Source organism: Kogia breviceps, chromosome 3 (genome assembly GCF_026419965.1).
Source record: "Kogia breviceps isolate mKogBre1 chromosome 3, mKogBre1 haplotype 1, whole genome shotgun sequence".
Taxonomy (NCBI): Eukaryota; Metazoa; Chordata; class Mammalia; order Artiodactyla; family Physeteridae; genus Kogia; species Kogia breviceps.
In genome coordinates, this window is record NC_081312.1 from 55,188,675 (window position 1) to 55,209,278 (window position 20,604).

The window sequence follows — 20,604 nt, forward strand, 5'->3', positions numbered from 1 at the left end:
TGCATTTCCATACAATAACAACAAACTATCAGGGAATTCCCTGGTGCTCCAGTGGTTAGGACTCTACGCTTTCACCGCCAAGGGCCTGGGTTCAATCCCTGGTCGGGGAAGTAAGATCCCACGAGCCGTGTGGCACAGCCAAAAAACAAACATGAAAAAACTATCTGAAAGAGAAATTAAGGGGCTTCCCTGGTGGGGCAGTGGGTAGGCGTCTGCCTAGCAATGCAGGGGACACAGGTTTGAGCCCTGGTCTGGGAAGATCCCACACGCCACGGACCAGCTAAACCCGTGCGCCGCAACTACTGAGCCTGTGCTCTAGAGCCCGCGAGCCACAACTACTGAAGCCCACGTGCCTGAGGCCTGTGCTCCACAACAAGAGAGGCCACCACAACAAGAAGCCCACACACTGCAATGAAGAGTAGGCCCCACTAGCCGCAACTAGAGAAGGCCCGCGCGCAGCAATGGAAATCCAATCCAGACAAAAATAAATAAATGAATAAATAAATTTTTAAAAAAAGAAAGAGAAATTAAGGAAACAGTCCCATTTACCAGTGCATCAAAAAGAATAAAATACCTAGGAATAAACCTACCTAAGGAGGTAAAAGACCGATACTTGGAAAACGCTAAGACACTGATGAAAGAAATTGAAGATGGCACAAACAGATGGAAAGATATACTGTGTTCTTGGATTGAAAGAATCAACATTGTTAAAATGACAATACTATCCAAGGCAATCTACAGATTCAGGGCAATGCCTATCAACATACCAAAGGTATTTTTCATAGAACTAGAACAAAAAATTTTTTTAATTTGTATGGAAGCACAAAAGATCCCAAATAGCCAAAACCATTTTGAGAGAGAACAGAGGTGGAGGAATCACACTCCCTGATTTTAGACTATATTACAAAGCTACAGTCATCAAAACAGTATGGTACTGGCACAAAAACAGACACACAGATCAATGGAACAAGATAAAGAGCCCAGAAATAAATTCATGCACTTATGGTCAATTAAACCATGATAAAGGAGGCAAGAATAAACAATGGAGAAAAGACAATCTCTTCAAATAAGTAGTGCTAGGAAAACTGGACAGTTACATGCAAAACAATGAAATTAGAATATTTCTCTAACATCATATACAAAACATAGACTCAAAATGTATGAAAGACCTAAATGTAATAAGACCGGATACTATAAAACTCCTAGAGGAAAATATAGGCAGAACACTCTTTGACACAAATCGCAGCAGTTTTTTTTTGGATCCAACTCCTAAAGTAAAGAAAATAAAAGCAAAAATAAACAAATGAGACCCAATTAAACTTAAAAGCTTTTATACAGCAAAGGAAACCATCAACAAAACAAAAAGACAACCTACTAAATGGGAACAAATATTTGCAAATGATATGACTGATAAAGGATTAATATCCAAGCGTATAATCAGCTCATACAACTCAACACCAAAAAAACAAACAACCTGATTAAAAAATAGGCAAAAAAACTGAATAGACATTCTTCCAAAAAGGAAATGCAGATGGCCAACAGGCACATGAAAAGATGTTCAACATTGCTAATCATCAGGGAAAGGAAATGCAAATCAAAACCACAAGACCATAGATGTCACCTCACACCTGTCAGAATGGCTATCATCAAAAAGAACACAAACAATGGCGAGGATGTGGAGAAAGGGGAACCCTCAGACAGTGTTGGTAGGAATGTAAATTGGTGCAGCCACTGTGGAAAACAGTACAGAGGTTTCTCAAAAAATTACAAATAGAACTACAATATGACCCAACAATTCCACTCCTGGGTATATATCTGAAAAAAATCCAAAAACTCTAATTTGAAAATATACATGCACCCCAATGTTCACAGCAACATTATTTACAATAGCCGAGATATGGAAGCAACTGAAGTGTCCATCAACAGATGAATGGATAAAGAAGATGTGGTATGTATCTACAATGGAATACTACTCAACCACAAAACAGAATAAAATTTTGCCATTTGTAGCAACATGGATGGACTTGGAGGCTATTATGTTAAGTGAAATAAGTCACACAGAGAAAGATATATACTGTGTGATATCACTTACATTTGAATCTAAAAAATACAACAAACTAGTGAAGATAACAATAAAGGAGCAGACTCACAGATATAAAGAACAAACTAATGGTCACCAGTAGGGAGAGGGAAGGGAGGGGAGGGGCAATATAAGAGTAGGGGGTTAAGAGATACAAACTATTATGTATAAAATAAGCTACAAGGATATATTGTACAATGCAAGGAATATAGCCAATATTTTATAGCTATAAATGGAATATAACTTTTAAAAATTATGAACCACTATATTGTACACCTGTTTCTTACATAATATTGTATTGGGTTAGCCAAAAAGTTTGTTTGGTTAATGAATATGCTGTTCAATAAAGTTCTTGGTGAAAATGAAAAATGTGTCTTTTATTTTTACTTAAAACCGAATGAACTTTTTTGGCCAACCTAATAAATCAACTATACTTCAATTTAAAAAGTCTATTTGTAATCATTTAGGGGTTCCCTCAAATTTTCCTTAAATTTTTTTGAAGACTTTCTAAGACAACAGACCTAGCTTATGTATATAACAAATAAAACATTTTTCTGAAGACTTAAATCTATGTATATCATGTATCATTTACTTTTAATTCATATCTGACATGCTTAGGACCTCTACTTCTACCTAAATCTTATTGGAGACTTAAGTGGTCACAAATTTACATACACAAACTACTAGTAAGTTAAACCTTGACCTTAGAAAAACATGATATTCCTTTAGTAGCTGCTCTAACAAGTATTCTGAGAGGTTATAAAAACCAGAGCTGAAGATCTGATTAAACACTGATAGTGGAGGTAGTCTACAAAAGTAACATAATCATTCAGGGTTATCCAAAACAGGAAGAGGCTAAGCAACACAGAGAAGCCTCTCTGTTTCTACTAATCACCAGTCACAAAGGTATCTCATCAAGATTTGGGAAAAAAACCTATATCATTAAGAAAGATAAACTATTTTATTGGGAATAACACCATAAAGAAAACTTTATGGAGTCATGTGGCCCTTTGGAGTGGGTGGAGGAAAGGATGGCTAAAGTGTAAGTGCTATACTATTAACTAAATCTTCACTAATTTCTAATGAGCATTATTTTTTCATCAACAAATAAAGACAGAAGTACAACCCTATCACTCAAAAAAATTTTAGTAAAGGATATACAACAAAATCAAAATATCTCTAGAAGTATTTGATTTGATTCTACTACTAAATAATAATTGATGTAGCTATTAATTAGCATAGAAATTGAAGAAACATCTTCATATCCAAAATTCATATGACTGACAGCCAGCCTCAAATCCTCCCTTTTGTTCTATATCTTATAAATATGTAAGATATCTGAAATAATAGCTAGTCAGGAAGTTATGGTTCCTAACTATGGTTCCTAACAGGAGACATAATAAATTGTTTAAAATTTAAAACTGTTACAGAAAATAACTGTCTTCTGCTAACACAGTAATCCTTAATGGATAATTTTCGATTACTTGGTATTAAAATGCTGATCTCTACTATGAGTTTCTAAGCTCTCTAATTTTAATTAGTCATATATATATCAATATTACTAAATCTAACATTTTAGGATAACAGTTATAAAAAATTTTGATTAAAATTTAAAAAAAAAATACAACATCCTTTTCTTTTCTGTAATGAGTATAATTACCCAAAATAACACATAAGGCAGATTTGGAAACCCCACATAATAATTATAAATCATCTGTATCCAAATAAAGTTGGAATTTAAACCTTTATCTTGATGACTGTTAGTTGTCCCCAGGTACTGTAAGTCAGAATCCATACTGCCAGTTTTACCACATATCTGTGAAAATCCAAGTTGTCCACGTTTCCCTGAAAGATTTGTCTGATGAGTCCCAGTGGTGCCTTTGGAAGGAAGGAGGAGAAAAACATAAAATCAAAAGTTAACTTTAGGGCTTCCCTGGTGGCGCAGTGGTTGAGAATCCGCCTGCTGATGCAGGGGACACGGGTTCGTGCCCCGGTCCGGGAAGATCCCACATGCCGCGGAGCAGCTGGGCCCGTGAGCCATGGCCGCTGAGCCTGTGAGTCCGGAGCCTGTGCTCCGCAATGGGAGAGGCCACAACAGTGAGAGGCCCGCGTACCACAAAAAAAAAAAAAAAAAAAAAAGTTAACTTTATTTCATGAACACATCTAATTTCACAAATGTTGGTGTCATTTGTGTGGAATAAATACAGGAGTATATATACAGTGAGCCAGGCAAGCAAGAAAGAGATAAAGCTTTTGCTATTGGCAGATCTGATTAGTGACAGGTGTTAAAGGACAGAAGACAGACTGGTAAAGTACAAAGAAAAGAAAAATATATTGAAAAATATGTACAAAGGCAGTTTCTTCCTACATGCTCCCTTCTCTCACCATGGAAGGTTCCTCCAGACCTGGCTTTCCTTCTTCCCAGTATTTTTAAGTACATTTACACTCTACCCAAAAAGGTCTACTGCAGGACTCTTCTTTCTTTCCTAACATGTAACACAGCATTTGCACAGTTTCCAAGCTTATCCAGGCATATTTCCCAGATCCCTTTCCCCTTCCTGTGGCTGGTTAAGGTTATTCCTGGGCAGAGGAATAAGTCTGAAGAAAAGAAGGTGATATTGAACTCTTTGGTATTTAGTTTATTCATCTATAAAATCCTTTGTATGTATTTCTAAAATTCTGATTTTTATAATTCTTTCTCTACGATTTCAAGCCCCTTTATCCTTCATGTACTAGACATCTTCTAAGTTAATTCTTACCTCCATGCTTTGGTTATACTTTCTCCTGAAATCTTGCCTCACTGCCAATCACAAACACTTCTCTTCTTTAAAATTCAGCTCAAGTCCAACCTCTTTCCTGGACTTGTTTTAAACCACTTCCATACCTATGATCTTTTCCTTTCTTGAATCCATATAGTACTTATAATTCATATCATTCAATCTATCATTAAATTACATGTTGTCTCAGTTATTTAAAATCTGTAAAATTAGGTAAGAACTTCCAGATGGTACAAAAAAACATGAGCCTTATAAAAATCCTAAGTAATGGTACAAGCATAACTGGATATATTCTTACATTTCTTTTTGTCTATTAAATAAACATTCAACTACACAATCATTATAACACTTCATTTTTGTACGAAAATATTATGGAATTTTACTGCATAAAGGTCTATAAATTCTCCTATGGTAACAATGTTTTCTAAATATTGTGTCTGAACTCATAGCAAACAAATTTCAATAACTGATACCATTTGGATCTTAACTAAAAAACAAACTCAATCTTTATCTTATATTCCATTCTCCCTTCCTAACTGGTTTCATTTTGTCAACCCATTACCATTTTCCTAAATACCTGGGTACTAAGTCTTGAAATTTTTATTCCCCTTCTTTATTTTTACATCCAGTCATATTTTCCTGATTATTCATTTCTATTCATTTTGTAAACAACCTTGTAACCCTAGCTTCTTTTTTCCTTAACAGAAAAAATCTCTATTAGCTCCCTACAGCTTATAAGTACAAGCTCAAATTTTTGAATCTAGCACACAAGGGTTCCCCACATCCCAATTTACCTTTGACTATCTAAAATGAATCTTGCCTTTACACAGTTGCCAGACATCTCAAGCCCATTCCTAATGTGAGCCTTTGCTCTCTTCATACCTCCCCTCTAACATCTTAAATCATATATCCCCAAAAGATGCAGTTCAAGTACTATCTCCTCTTTAATGCCTTTTCTGTCTGATAAGGCCCATGATAGTGACCATGTTCTCTGAACTACATATTTACTTTCTGTAACACTTACTTAGGCAATTAAACACCTTTCCAGTTGCTCTGGCCAAAAAACCTTAGAGCACTCTTGACTTCCCTCTCACACTCCTACACAACCCATCAGCCAATCATATCAACTGTACCCTTGACATATATTCAGAATCCAATCACTTTTCACTACATTTACTGCTACACTGGTCGAAGCCTCCATCAACTCTAGCCTGGATTACAACAGACTCCCTGTTTTCTCCCTTGCCTCCTTCAATCTATTTCAAATGTAACATCCAAAACGAGCCTGGAAAACAAGGCAACTGATGTTCTTTCCTCAAAAATATTCCTCACTCAGAGTAAAAGCCAAAGTTCATTCGTAAGCCCATTAGGCCTTAAAATAAGAACCCCTATTATCTCTTCAAGTTAATTTTCTACTTCTCTTCCCCTTACGCATTTCATTCCAGACTTACTAGCTTCTTTGATCTTTTTCAAACGTGTCCCATACTCTGCACTAACTGTTCCCTCTTCCTGGAATTATTCGCTGTTCTCTCTTGATACCTATGTGGTTTGATTCAAATATTCACTTCTGAATACGGCCTTCTTTCATCACTTTATTTAAAGTAGCCCCTCCTCTATATTCCTCTTTTCTGCTTTTTTTTTCCATAGCATTTATCACCATCTAACCTACACTGTTTTGCATTTATTTAATGTTTGCTTTGTCCCAACTAGAATGAAAGACCTATTAGGCAGAAAGTTTTCCCTCTTTTGTTGACTGCTATATCCCTATTACCTAGAAAAGTACCTGCACATAGGATATACTCAGTAAATACGGGTTGTTGATTAAGTAAATATTGCCTTACACTACTACTTAAAGGATTTCAGTGAGAAACACTCCCACGGTCTTATGAGACAATTATGTCAAACTGTCCATTCTCATCAGATCTTTAACAAATATTTATTGAATCTGAACTGTCTACTAGATTATAAGTTCTATGAGCTCTTAAAAGAACCAAGAAGTTTAGAGGAATCTTTAACTTGGTTCAAAATTTCCATTACCTGCAACTTTCACTTACCAGCAGCACATGTAGGAAGAGAATCTGAGTTAAATTCCCGACTCTTCCGAAATAAGTTTCTTGACACTCTTTTTCTGCTAAAACATAAACCATCATTGACTGGCATTCCTTGAGAGGGCTTTAATTTTGGAGATGGAATGAAATCATTGGCTGAAAACTATAAGAACAGAATAATAAATTAGCAAATGTGGGTTAAGTCTACTTGGCAATAAATATGACACAATTTAGACCTAATTATGAAATTCAGATTAAAAGAAAAAAATTAACTTTATCAAATATAGAATGATACAAATAAACATCCACACACAGTATGGTACACTAGCAGTATTTTTTCATGCCATGATAGAAATGCTAATTTTTTTTCCTCTTTCTTATACCTCACCCCAAACCTTTTCTGTACCTTACCTTCCTAGAGTACACACCTGGCAGCTAGGAAGGAAAGAAAGCAAATGACAAAAAGAGTGAAATGAGGGTTTCCCTGGTGGTGCAGTCGTTGCGAGTCCGCCTGCTGATACAGGGGACACAGGTTCGTGCCCCAGTCTGGGAAGATCCCACATGCTGCGGAGCGGCTGGGCCCGTGAGCCATGGCCGCTGAGCCTGTGAGTCCGGAGCCTGTGCTCCGCGAAGGGAGAGGCCACAACAGTGAGAGGCCCGCATACCGCAAAAAAAAAAAAAAGAGTGAAATGACAACTTGAATAGAGAAAAGGACATTTCTGATTCAGCAGCATGGCCAGTTACACTATGCTATCTTTGAGCATTGGACAATAAATGCTAATTGAAGATCACTGAACCTGTAAGCATCCCATTTTACTATTCTTAGTGAGAAAATTTACTATCCATAATCTGCAGCCCAAATGTAAATGTAACCTATGTCACAGTTCCCTTAGGAGATTTCTGTATGATAGGTCTTTCAGTCAAAACCAAGTACATAATACTTTAGATACGTCTAGTACTTTATAGTTTCCAATTCCTCTTCCACATACCCACTTTGATCCTTAAGGTACAAAAGTGCCAGGATAGAATTCTGAATTTCTACCTAATCATAGCTAAAGAACTAAGTGAAAGTATGATTCAAGTGAACAGAATTCTTCACCAACGACGGCCTCAATTGCTCTGGATCACTTCACATTGATCAAAGCTATAAAACATTTTAAAAACTGAGTGAATACACAAGAAATTATACTTACTGTCCATATATTTATTTGGCGCTTACAGACACAATCAAATCTACACATGCAGTGAACTATAAGACTTCTCAGGTATCCTTCTCTACAAACTTTGTCAAGTGTCAAATGGCAATGAAATACAATAAAATTAAAGATACATTTATTTGAAAACCTCTTAGCTACTTGACCATTACAAGATTAAGGCTATAAACTACTAAATATACCTCAAGTAACTTCCTATTCCTCATCAAATTTTGTGAAAAACCTGTTAACTCCTTCAAAAATTAATCCCAAAACACCAGTGAGAAATGCCTCAGCTGAAAAAGGCCTGACTTTACTTTCTCAAAATCCAATGTTATAATTTCTGTGACTGATTATATAGAAGGCAGTATGAAAAGGACACAATGGAATAAAAATGAAACCAATTACAGTCAACTTTTGATTAGATACATTAAAAGAAGGTACACTAACCCAGTTAAAATCATGAGTTATCCAGAAATAATTCTCCAGTATGGAATACACTTACATTAGAATTACTCCATAATTAATTTCTGCTTAGAGAACAGAACATGAATATGTATGACAGTGAATACAACAGCTAGTGGTAGTGGTGGTGGGGTGGAGATAATGGGGGCAGTGGTAGCAGAGGAGAATGTGTCTGCGAATCTGGCATTTTCAAGAATCTAGAAGTCAGGAATTACATTTTGCTGTAGAAAAATCTGCAAATATTTGAAAGCAGACTGCAGACACACCAATTATTATTAACATGAGAGGTCTCTTTTGGTCTCTCTTAAAAGCAGTCAAATGATTTTCATCAGGATAAGCTTTGATGGGACTAAACAAAAAAATAAAGGGAAAGGGAAATGAGTTAGCATAAAAGAGAAAGTACACATATATTTTGAAAATGTTGTGAGCTAAATTTACAATATATGAAGCAGTCTGTTTAGAGCACCTTATGACTCTTAGGAAGATGGAACTGAGTTTTAAGTCTTTGAAGTTAATATCTTAAAATTTAATTCACTTAATTCCTTATAGTAAATGAAAGTGTTATAAAAGGCAAGTTTCACATTTAATATTAACAATGATTTGAAATTCACATAGTCTTATCTACTATTTTAATCTTGCTGTTTATTATCTCTTAACCTTTACCTTTGATTGCTTATATATTTTTCATAAAAACATTTCTTTGACCTAACACATCTTAGTGCAGCTTTTGGCAAGGTATGTTAAGGACATCACAAAAATAGTTGTTGTTTTTTTCTTTCTTTTTTGGCTGTATGTGGGCTTTTAGTTCCCTGCCCAGGGAAAGAACCCATGCCCCCTGCATTGGGAACACAGAGTCTTAACCACTAGACTGCCAGGGAAGTTCCATTACAAAAAGTTTTAATTCCACTTTGGCATAGTTAGTAGCAAATTATCAGGAAAAGACTTTTTAATAGCTAATTCTCTCAGAAACCACCTATACTCCTGCCTTTACTGAGCTTGTACTAAATTTATCTTAACCTCCGGCCTCCAGTTTTTGGACCCATTCATATTCTACCAGTTCTTTCTGGTTTTACCTGGACTCCAACCTTGTTCCTTAATGGTGGCCATTAAAAAAGTTTATTCCAATTACCTTCCAATTACCTCCAAAGTCACCTTCTGAAACATCTTTGTGTGTTTTTTCAAATCATTTTCTATGCAACCTTTAAGAAAACAGAGTTGTGATACCATACATAACAAGTTTTATACCCCAGTTTTGCACTTAACATTATAATGAAATATTATTATAAACATTATAATTCCCATGTTATTAAAACCTCTCATAAGTGCTACAAACTTTCATTACAAAAAGTAGTAACTACTTATACTAAAAAAAAAAAAAAAAAAAAAAAAAAAGATAAAAAGTCAAATTCTTCTTTGGCACCCTTTTCACTAGAATCATGTGGATAAACTCTGTTAACAGTTCTTAATATATATACATTTTTCAGTAAGCAATTTAAAAAAGAAACAAAAATAGATCATATACTACTCTGGCACATAGTTAGTACTCAGCATATTGTAGATATCCTTCCAGGTTAATCCGTACAAATCTTCTTACTCTTTTTAACTGTTGCCCAGTATTCCACATTATGGTTGGACTCATAGTTCCCAACTGATGGACATTTTCCTTGTCACAACTTTTTACTATTACAGTCTTGTAGTGAACATGATTATGCACATATCCTTGTGCATTATATGCTCTACAGAAATATAATATATATAAAGAGAAATATATGGTTCTACAGAAATACTAAAAATGGAATTGCTAGGTCTAAGGACATCAACTATGCTTAAAGGCTGCATAATATTCTATTGACTAGATATGCCATTCTCCTATTATTGAACATTTGGGTTGCTTCCAAATTTTTTTTGTATATTGACAAGTAAGGAATTTCAGTGAGGGAAATGGCACATACCTGGCATAAGGTACCAGTGCTGATGGAAGGAGACTAGCAGACCTTAGAAAGATTGTTGCATAGTAAGTATTTTTTAAAAACAACTAAAATGGTTTCTTTGATATCCTTCGTCTTCCTACATAAGAACAGAATACCCAGACTGAACTCTTTGTAGGTATCAGCTAACCAGTTTACCCACAAAATGTACAAACAAGACTTAACTATATCTAGTCTGTAATAATTTTTTTCTCTTTTCTCACTCCTGGTTTTTCCTTGATTTAGCCTATTAGCTGACTCTCTCTCATGTAAGAAAACAAATTGCAAAATAACAAACCAAAGGCTTCTGACTGCTCTTTGATGTGTATTTCTGGAGATGTCAGTAATATACTGCCCTTCTGGGTCCTAACTTGAGAATCAAACACATGGCCTCAAAGTGTACCTTTTCTGAGACTTGGACCGTTGAGTCCTCAGTGAACCTTTTCTCACGTAACTCGCTGAGCAATAGGGCTCTTGCAGTGAATCTGATTCTTGATAAAGTCTGTTTCTGGTTCTGATTTTGACTGGGCACATGGACAATAGTTTCCACACAGATGGCATCAATGATGGAAGTGGGTTTTGATTTCATGGTCTATCAGGTGATTTCTGCTGGATAGCAGTCTGCTTGTCAGGTGGCAGCTGACAGGGAATCTGGAATCTCGTTTCCTTATTGGTATGTTGTTTTTGCTTGTTTTGTAAATGTATGGATATGAGCTCCTTTACTCCAATAACCAGAGCCTTCTTCCTCCATCCAAAATTAAGGTTTTTTTCATGTTACTTATTATGGGCCCAATACCTAACAATATCTATAAAAATCAAATTCTTATACCAAAAATAAAGAAAACAAAATCCTTAACAAACAATGGTCAGCTTTCTTCGATTACTCTAAATAAATAACTGCAAATTAACATTATTTTAGAATTCTAAAGCTAAAGGACAGTAAAGAAACTTAATTATAAATTAGAAAAACTTAGAAAAACGATGGTTTCCAAAAGCCAAACAGCACAATATTTAATAGTGTTCCAAACTTAAGCAAGTTTAGCCTTTTAAAAACTAAGAAAATTTAATGCCATTATTGTAAAGGATATGGGCATTGGAAAAAAAAAAGTCTCACCAAATTCCTGGGAGCCACAATTCTCAATCTAATAGTTATCTATTGCTGTGTAATGAGTTATCCCAAAATACAGTAGCTTAAAACAACAAACATAATTGTCGCTCTTTCTATGGATCAGACATTTGGAAGCAACTTAACTGGATGGTTTAGATATCTCTGAGGCTGCAATCAAGATGTTGGCTAGGCTGCTGTCAACTGAAGGCCTGACTGAGACTGAAGGATCACTGAAGTTCACTCAGGTGACTACTGGTAGGAGGCCTCAGTTCCTTGCCATCTGGGCCTCTCCAAAGGGCTGCTCACAACATAGCAGCTGAGTTCCTCCAGAGCAAGTGACCAGAGAAAGAGAGCAACCAAGATGGAAGCTAAAATGCCTTTTTATGACCTAGTTTATGAAGTCACACACCACCATTTCTACTTTATTTGTTAGAAGTGAGTCAGTAAGTCCAGACACATTCAGGGTGAGGGGAACTGGACTCCAATTCTTCAGGTAAAGAATTTCAAAGTATTTGTGGAAATATATTTAAAACCAACACACTCAACAATGATGCTTCCTTGATGAACCTACTGAATCTAATTATATTTTTGTTTCTTTAGCTGCTCAATATTCTTAATAGATTGGCACCTGCTTCTACCTTAAATTCTATTGATTTATCATAATTAGATCCTCTAAGTTATGTAGAAAGTAAAAAAAATTTCCATTTTATGAATATGAAATTTTTTGAGCAAATTGGTATATCTTGTCTTGCTATAGACAATATTAGTTAATCAGGATAATATCAACTGGAACAAACTCTTGTTCCAATTGGCTTATAAAAATCATTATTGGGCTTCCCTGGTGGCGCAGTGGTTGGGAGTCTGCCTGCCAATGCAGGAGACACGGGTTCGTGCCCTGGTCCGGGAGGATCCCACATGCCGCGGAGCAACTGAGCCCGTGAGCTATGGCCGCTGGGCCTGCGCGTCCGGAGCCTGTGCTCCGCGGCGGGAGGGGCCGCAACAGTGAGAGGCCCGCATACCACAAAAAAAAAAAAAAAAAAAAAAAAAAAAAAAAAATCATTATTACTAGGTTAAGTGCTTATATCACATTAAACGAAGTAAAACGCCCCCCAAAAAGTAGAAGTTGATGCTGCAACTTTTATTGCTGATGATTTAAATGTACTGGCTCTTTAAGGAAAAAGGGTCTTGCCAAAAGTTATACATTCAAGGGAAAACAGAGACTAGCTGTGGGTTTAATTAATGACCTTGGTTACTAGGTTAAAGAATAAGGGAAAAAAATGTACTTAAACTTAAAAGTTTTAATACACTGCATACACTTTTATGGAAAAAATTCACATAAAAATTCTATTTAAGATGGCTCTTTGGACAAATCAGACTCATTCATTTGAAAACAGCTTTTTGTCTTTGCCCAGGTTTTATCACCATGTAAAAATAATATTAGGGGGCTTCCCTGGTGGTCCAATGATTAAGAATCCGTCTTGCAATGCGGGGGATGCCAGCTCGATCCCTGGTCAGGGAACTAAGATACCACATGCCACAGGGCAACTACTGAGCCCATGCCACTAGAGAGAAGTCCATGCGCCAATATGAAAGATCCCGTGCACCCCAATGAAAGATCCCACGTCCCGCAACTAAGACCTGATGCAGCCAAAATATAAATAAATATATATATTTAAAAATAATATCAGTATGATATAATTGTTTGTGCAAACTTGAACTCATCCTCTCAGGAAACGCCTAATTAACTTAAATTTCTTAAATTTCCTCTACTGGTTTCACTGGTTGGATACATTAACATCACTCATTTTCAAAATATAAAATTGTAAAATCATGTGTTCAATTAAATGTTATAATAGATAATATCTTTATTAAAAGGGATCAATTCTTTTAATGCCATAAATTTTATAATGCTTAATACATTAGCTTACATTATAATTTCTAGGCTCAGTTAACTTTAAGATTTTAGACTAATACAAAACTGAATTAATGAAAAATCTTTAAAACCTAATTTCTAATTATGATAAAAATGCAAATCACTGATCACAATACTTTTAAAAAAATTTTATTGAAGTATAGTTGATTTACAACATTGTTAATTTCTGCTGTATAGCAAAGTGACTCAGTCACACATATATATATTCTTTTCCATTATTATTTACCACAGGATATTAAATATAGTTCCCCATGTTAAAGTTACCCTTGTCTGTTACATATTACAGGATAACCATCAAATAAATAGGTTAAAGGATATATAAATGCCTTTGGATGATGACAAATGCATGTTTATTTTTGCCACTTAAATCATTATGAAAAGGATATATATAAAAAGACAGTTCCTGGTTACATGACTTTTAGTTTTTTGTCTGTGAGGAAACAAAAGTTGGTGTCTTTGGGTAAGGTTATATTTAATATATATATAGCTGATGCTGCCTTAGGTTAAAAAGTTACAGGGCAATAAAAATATGTATACAAGGAAATGGGTATGTTTCGTCCATTTATCAAGGGAATTGTTACAGCTTTTTTTTAGATCGTAAAATCAATATAATACCTACATTGCCTTATTTAATATGCTTTATAAGGTTTATTTTTAAAAACTTATTTTTAAATTAAATAGATCGTTTACTCTGAGAATAGATATGCTTTGGGGTTACTCATGATTTTGACAAGTATTACAAATAAAAGTTTTTTGGGAATTCCCTGGTGGTCCAGTGGTTAGGACTTGGCGCTTTCACTGCCCTGGCTGGAGGTTCAATTCCTGGTCGGGAAAGTAAGATCCTGCAAACCATGCAGCTTGGCCAAAACCAAAAATAAATAAATAAATTTTAAAAATTAAAAGTTTTCCAAATACTTCAGATATCTCAATAAAATTTTAAAAAGAAAATTAATGACTACTTATTGGAAACAATCCAACATCTACACTGATATTAAATATGCTTTCCGGATTGTTTATGATTTTGACATGTTTTAAAACTAAGGGTTTTTCTCTTTCAGATATTCCAATCATACATGTTTATTTTATTTTTTATTTTTTGGCTGCATTGGGTCTTCTGTTGCTGTGCGCGGGCTTTCTCTAGTTGCAGTGAGCGAGGGCTACTCTTCCTTGCGGTGCGTGGGCTTCTCATTGTGGTGGCTTCTCTTGCTGCAGAGCACGGGCTCTAAGCACACGGGCTTCAGTAGTTGTGGCACATGGGCTCAGTAGTTGTGGTTCGTGGGCTCTAGAGCACAGGTTCAGTAGTTGTGGCTCACGGGCTTAGCTGCTCCGCAGCATGTGGGATCTTCCCGGAACAGGGCTTGAACCTGTGTCCCCTGCATTGGCAGGCGGATTCTTAACCACTGCGCCACCAGGGAAGCCCTCCAATCTTATTTTCAAAAGAAAATTAAAGACTACTTACTGGAAATGATGTACTATCCAAGGAAAATTTCAATTTTTAGGATTAAGTTCACACCAAATACATTAGTGCAACTTAATAATTTGGGATTTTCTATTACGTTTAACTTTGTCACATTAAGTATTCTAAATCTTTCCCACATTCTTCAAATCCCTGATCCTCTATTTTCCATTCTCAGCTTGCCTCTTAGTGTACCAGAATATGGAAGCCTAATATTAGAGCCCTGCCCTCAAAATATGAATCACAAATCAGCAGCATCAGCAACACCTAGAAGCTTATTAGACATGTAGTCTCAGAACTCCTCCCAAACTGAACCAGAATCTGTATTTTAACAAGATCCTGAGGTATTCATATGCACATTAAAATTCGATAAGCACTATTTCAGAGCTCATGTCTTCCTTACTTTTGACTTCAAAAAATATTTTGCTGTCTCAAAATTTTTCTGAATCCTAAGTCATCTTCCTTTTATTTTTCCTCCAATTCTAGAATAAAAGACTTTTGCCTCGGGGCTTCCCTGGTAGCGCAGTGGTTGAGAGTCCGCCTGCCGATGCAGGGGACACGGGTTCGTGCCTCGGTCCGGGAAGATCCCACGTGCCGCGGAGCGGCAAGACTTCTGCCTCTATTCCAAAGCTAACCTCTCTATATACCTGTGTTCCTGACTCACTCAGTGTTTAGGGACATCAATTCCTTGCCTTTCTCTCTCAAATTTGATTCTCAAATATGATTACAGGGATCAAATCATATGTTCCTTGCAAATCTAAAATCTACCACAGTACAAGACAGAGTAGGCAAGTTGAAGTCATTGGTAGCTTCTTTCTCCGCTTCTTTCAAATCGGGTGTTTCCTATTTAAAAATAAAACCTAGTAATAACTCATCCCACTACATCCTGCTATATCTTGCTTGGTCTTTTCTTTCACCCTCAAACCCTTAGATTCTATTTTCTCACTTAACAGATATTTGTTGATACTGATTGTAGGCACAGCACTACGTTAGTACTGTTATATAAACAAACAAACAAAAATAGTCCCTATCAGCACAGTGCTTACCATCATTGAGAAGAAAGAAGACATGGCTCTTGTGCTAAATACCAACAGAGGAAAAAAATGCTAGGCGGTGTTTTAAAGAGTAATCTATAAGCTCGAACTTGGCTTCACACACAGTGGATGATCAAAAAGATGTTTAGTAAATGCTTACTGACTGTATTTCCTTATCAATTCATCTCATAAACTTATAAATTTGGTCTGTCTAAAACCACTTTCGTCCATGTCCCAATTACACTTCCAATAACCAAATCTTCTACCTTGAAAAAGTTACAGATCTAGTAACTACATACACGTAAAGCACATATGCTCCTTACTTTTCAGTCTAGGTTACTGTAACTCTTAATACGTTGTAGAGAAATCTGTTAGAAAAAATATAGCTAACACAGCAGCCAGCTAGTGATGCCTGATTACTGGACCCCACTAAACCATTAAAAGTCATGAAAGCACAGAAAGAGATGCAGTTTCTGATAACCAGAATACCATAGGAATCTGGTTATCAGTCTATATGTCAGGGCACAAAAATAATCAACCAAATTGTGGAAATAAAAACAGAATTAAAAAGCCTAAATATTCAAAACTAAGAGAACAGCTAAACAGACTTATATGATCTAATATTAAACAGCTAATAAAGATCCTACTACAAATTATTTATTTTCAAGAAAAAAACGTTCATGGTAAAGTGGAAGGGGGAGACGTTTGTGTATAGAAAAAATAATCTACATTTGTATAAATAAATTGAAATGATACTTGAAGAACAGGCAATAAAATATTCACAGGAGGTCTCAGTAGTGAGATTGCTGAAAATTTTAAAATTCTTCTTTGTATTTCTTCTTTGTATTGTCTTTTTATATTTTCCAAATTTTCTATAATAAGCACTATAATTTTTTACAATCAGAAGAATTATTAAGGGAAAATTAAGAAAGATAAAATTATGAGAAAAGTACCTTCAAAAATTATTTTACAAGTAGCTGGCTGAATATATAAGAACAAATCATGCTTTTTCAGATTTAATTCTCCTCAGTCTCCTGCATTTAACAGTACTAATGTACTTCCTGAAACACTTTCTTTACTTCACTTCTAAAACCTTTGTTCGTTCTTGGTTCTCTTCCAACTCTTAGGCAGTCTTTCTCTTTGCCTTGTATGGTTCTATCTCCTACTGCTATTCCTTAAATGGGCCTATAGGCTAAAATTGAGTCTTAAGCACTCTGCTCTTACTCTAAATGCCCTTCATTGGAGAGCCCCGCCAATCTCACAGTTTCAACAATTATTTCTCAATATGGGACTTCCAAGTTCTACATCTCTAGTTCTTTCCTTGTCTCTTGAATAGTGGTCTTCAACAAACTGAGTTGAGTGTTCTATCTTCCTCTACCTAAATCTCATTTTCCCCCAAATTAACTTCCATTTTTGGGGATCTTCCTATTCATGGATTTATTATGCATTTTGTTACCTCATTCAAATTTGAGTTATCTCTCTTTACCTCCCTCTCTTCCTCTATATTTTAGAGCAGTTTTAGGTTCACAGCAAAATTGAAAGTACAGAGAGTTCCCTTATATATCCCCTTCTCACACCCACACATATAGCAGATACCCACCCTCCACTAACACCATCCCTACCAGAGTGGTACAACTGATGAACCTACACTGACACATCATTATCATCTAAAATCCATAGATTTATATTAGGGTTTACTTTTGGTGTTGTACATTCTATGGGTTTGGAGAAACATATCCATGACCAGTATCCATCATTGTAGTATCATACAAAATAATTTCACTGTCCTAAAAATTCTCTGTGCTCTATTCATCTGCTTGAAAATATAGTATTTATTAATTTTTAAAAAATATATGTACTTTAAAAAACTGCACACATAAAAATATTTAAATATTTAATCAATGTCCTCCATTAAGATAATTTCCAATGTAGTTCTTCTACAGACCATTTCTGAGCAAGAAAGTACAGTCAGCCCTCCAAATTGGTGGGTTCTACATCCACAGATTCAACCAACAGTGGATGGGAAATGTTTTTTAAAAAAAAAAATTCCAGAAAGTTCCAAAAAGCAAAACTTGAATTTTCCATTCCTTGGCAATACATAGCATTTACAACTATATATATAGCATTTACATTGTATTAGATACTATAAGTAATCTTGAAATGATTTAAAGCATTCAGGAGAAGGTTATATGCAACTAAAATATGCCATTTTATATAAGGGACTTGAGCATCTGTGGATTTTGGTATGCTTGGGTATCCTGACACAAATCTCCCTCAGATACTGAAGTACAACTGTATCACTTAATTTCTGGGATAATTTTTAATTTCACCATAACGTCTTTCAAAAGCAATATATATCTACACTAGAATTTCAGAAAGGTGTTAATTTTAAGATTCTTGGTGCTTTAGCCAGCACCAGAATCTTAATACATTAACTTTTTTTTTTAGGCTGCACCATGCAGCCTGTGGGATCTTTTTTTTTTAAAATTAATTTTTGGCTCTGTTGGGTCTTCGTTGCTGTGAATGGGCATTCTCTAGTTGCGGAGAGCAGGGGCTACTCTTTGTTTCGGTGTGCGGGCTTCTCACTGTGGTGGCTTCTCTTTTTGCAGAGCGTGGGCTCTAGGCATGTGGACTTCAGTAGTTGTGGCATGCAGGCTCAGTAGTTGTGGCACACAGGCTTAGTTGCTCCGTGGCATGTGGGATATTCCCCGACCAGGGCTTGAACCCGTGTCCCCTGCATTGGCAGACAGACTCTCAACCACTGCGCCACCAGGGAAGTCCCAGCTTGTGGGATCTTAGTTCCCCAACCAGGGATTGAACCTGGGCCACAGTGGTGAAAGCACCAAGTCCTAACTACTGGACTGCCAGAGAACTCCCTACACTAACATTTTAGATTTGACACATAACAAGCCGTGTTAAAATAAATGCTTACAGAAAATCATTCATTGCCTGGTCGTTATATGACAAATATATGAGAAAAACCATATGACTAAATTATGTAAATATGGAAAAATTATTTTTTTAAAAAATGAAAAATTTTAGAATTAAAAGGAACAAGAGAGAACACAGTTCTCCTCCATCCATTCTGAGAAAGGCACGAACTCCTTATTTACAAAAATGATCTCCATACTTCGTCCTTGCCTACATTCTAGTTTCATCTTCTGTTGCTTCCCACCAAACTCCTTGTTTCAGCTGTTTAGAAATTCACCATTTTTTATTAACTCGCTAAGTCCTTTTACAATTCAGTGTCTCTGAACATATATATCTTCAGTCTGAAATTCACCAGGATGCATCCACACTTAGCAAATTCCTATTCATCTTTTATCATACCATTTCAATTATAATCACCTATAAGCCAATTAATTTAAGAAAAGTTTGACCATATGACTGTTAGATAATTCTAAGCATAAAAACAACTGCAAAGAAATCTTGAACTTTACTTAGTAGGTAGTTAGTTGTTGTATTACTGGTGTAGTAATTATTTTTTGTGTACTGTAGGATACAGCATATGAATAAATATAACTGATATTGGGGACCAGAGTTATACTGTGGGAGAAGGGAGATACAAATATGGACTAAAGGAAGATGAGTAAGAACCTTGTAGTGCTGGATTTGAATTGGAGGTATCAGTATGAATTTGTTTTAAAAAAATAAAAAAGGTATTGGGACTTCCCTGGTGGCACAGTGGTTAAGAATCCGCCTGCCAATGCAGGGCAGACAGGTTCGATCCCTGGTCCGGAGAGACCCCACATGCCTTGGAACAACTAAGCCTCTGCGCCACAGATACTGGGCCTGCGCTCTAGAGTCCACGAGCCACAACTACTGAGCCCATGCACCACAACTACTGAAGCCCACACGCCCTACAGCCCGTGCTCCACAAGAGAAGCCACCACAATGAGAAGCCTGCACACCGCAACGAAGAGTAGCCCCCTCTCGTCGCAACTAGAGAAAGCCCACGCACAGCAACGAAGACCCAACGCAGCCAAAAAATAAATAAAATTTAAATAAATAAATAAATAAATAAAGGTATTCCCTGGTTCTATCCACTGAAAGGACCAATGCATAATGATAAGCAATAGCAGTGAGCACATCTATACCCAGACTTTGGTTTTAAAATTCCACTCTCCACTAAAAAAAGCAGTTCTTGGGCTCTTGGAAAAAAGGTTGATTCCAGGTCTGGAGCAAGAAAAATACAACGTAAGCCTGGGCATCATATTATGTTTAAGTTAAGGAAGTGTTCAAAGACTAGAGTCATGAGAAAGGACACAGGAGCCAGCCACTGGTCAAATCAATTTTAGCATCAAAAGGAATATTAATGTATTTAATTATTACACATAAAATAAAAAAAGAATGCCAGGTAACAAATACAGAAGGACCATTAGAATTTTCAGAAGTGTCACCCTTTTTTGTAGTTCCCAATGTAATAAATATACAGGTAAGGATCATTAGTGGATGCTAACAACAGGGGTGGAAGGTCGTTGACATATCCATAAGGTCTCAAAGTATCATCCTTCAGATCATGTGATAATTATAAAGAGGAAAA

The 20,604-nt window shown here is 35.9% G+C and overlaps 1 protein-coding gene across 2 annotated transcripts in view; it reads right to left on the minus strand.

Annotated features, from left to right (window-relative positions):
• TOGARAM1 (TOG array regulator of axonemal microtubules 1) overlaps window positions 1-20,604 on the minus strand; it is an 81,604-nt gene that overhangs the window by 57,759 nt on the left and 3,241 nt on the right. For both annotated transcript variants that reach the window (XM_067028508.1, XM_059058950.2), the window contains exons 2-3: window positions 6,912-7,068; window positions 3,824-3,958 (exon numbers count right to left, since the gene is read on the minus strand). In XM_067028508.1, coding sequence (XP_066884609.1) covers window positions 3,824-3,958; window positions 6,912-7,068 — 292 coding nt within the window. The remainder of the gene's footprint in view (window positions 1-3,823; window positions 3,959-6,911; window positions 7,069-20,604) is intronic.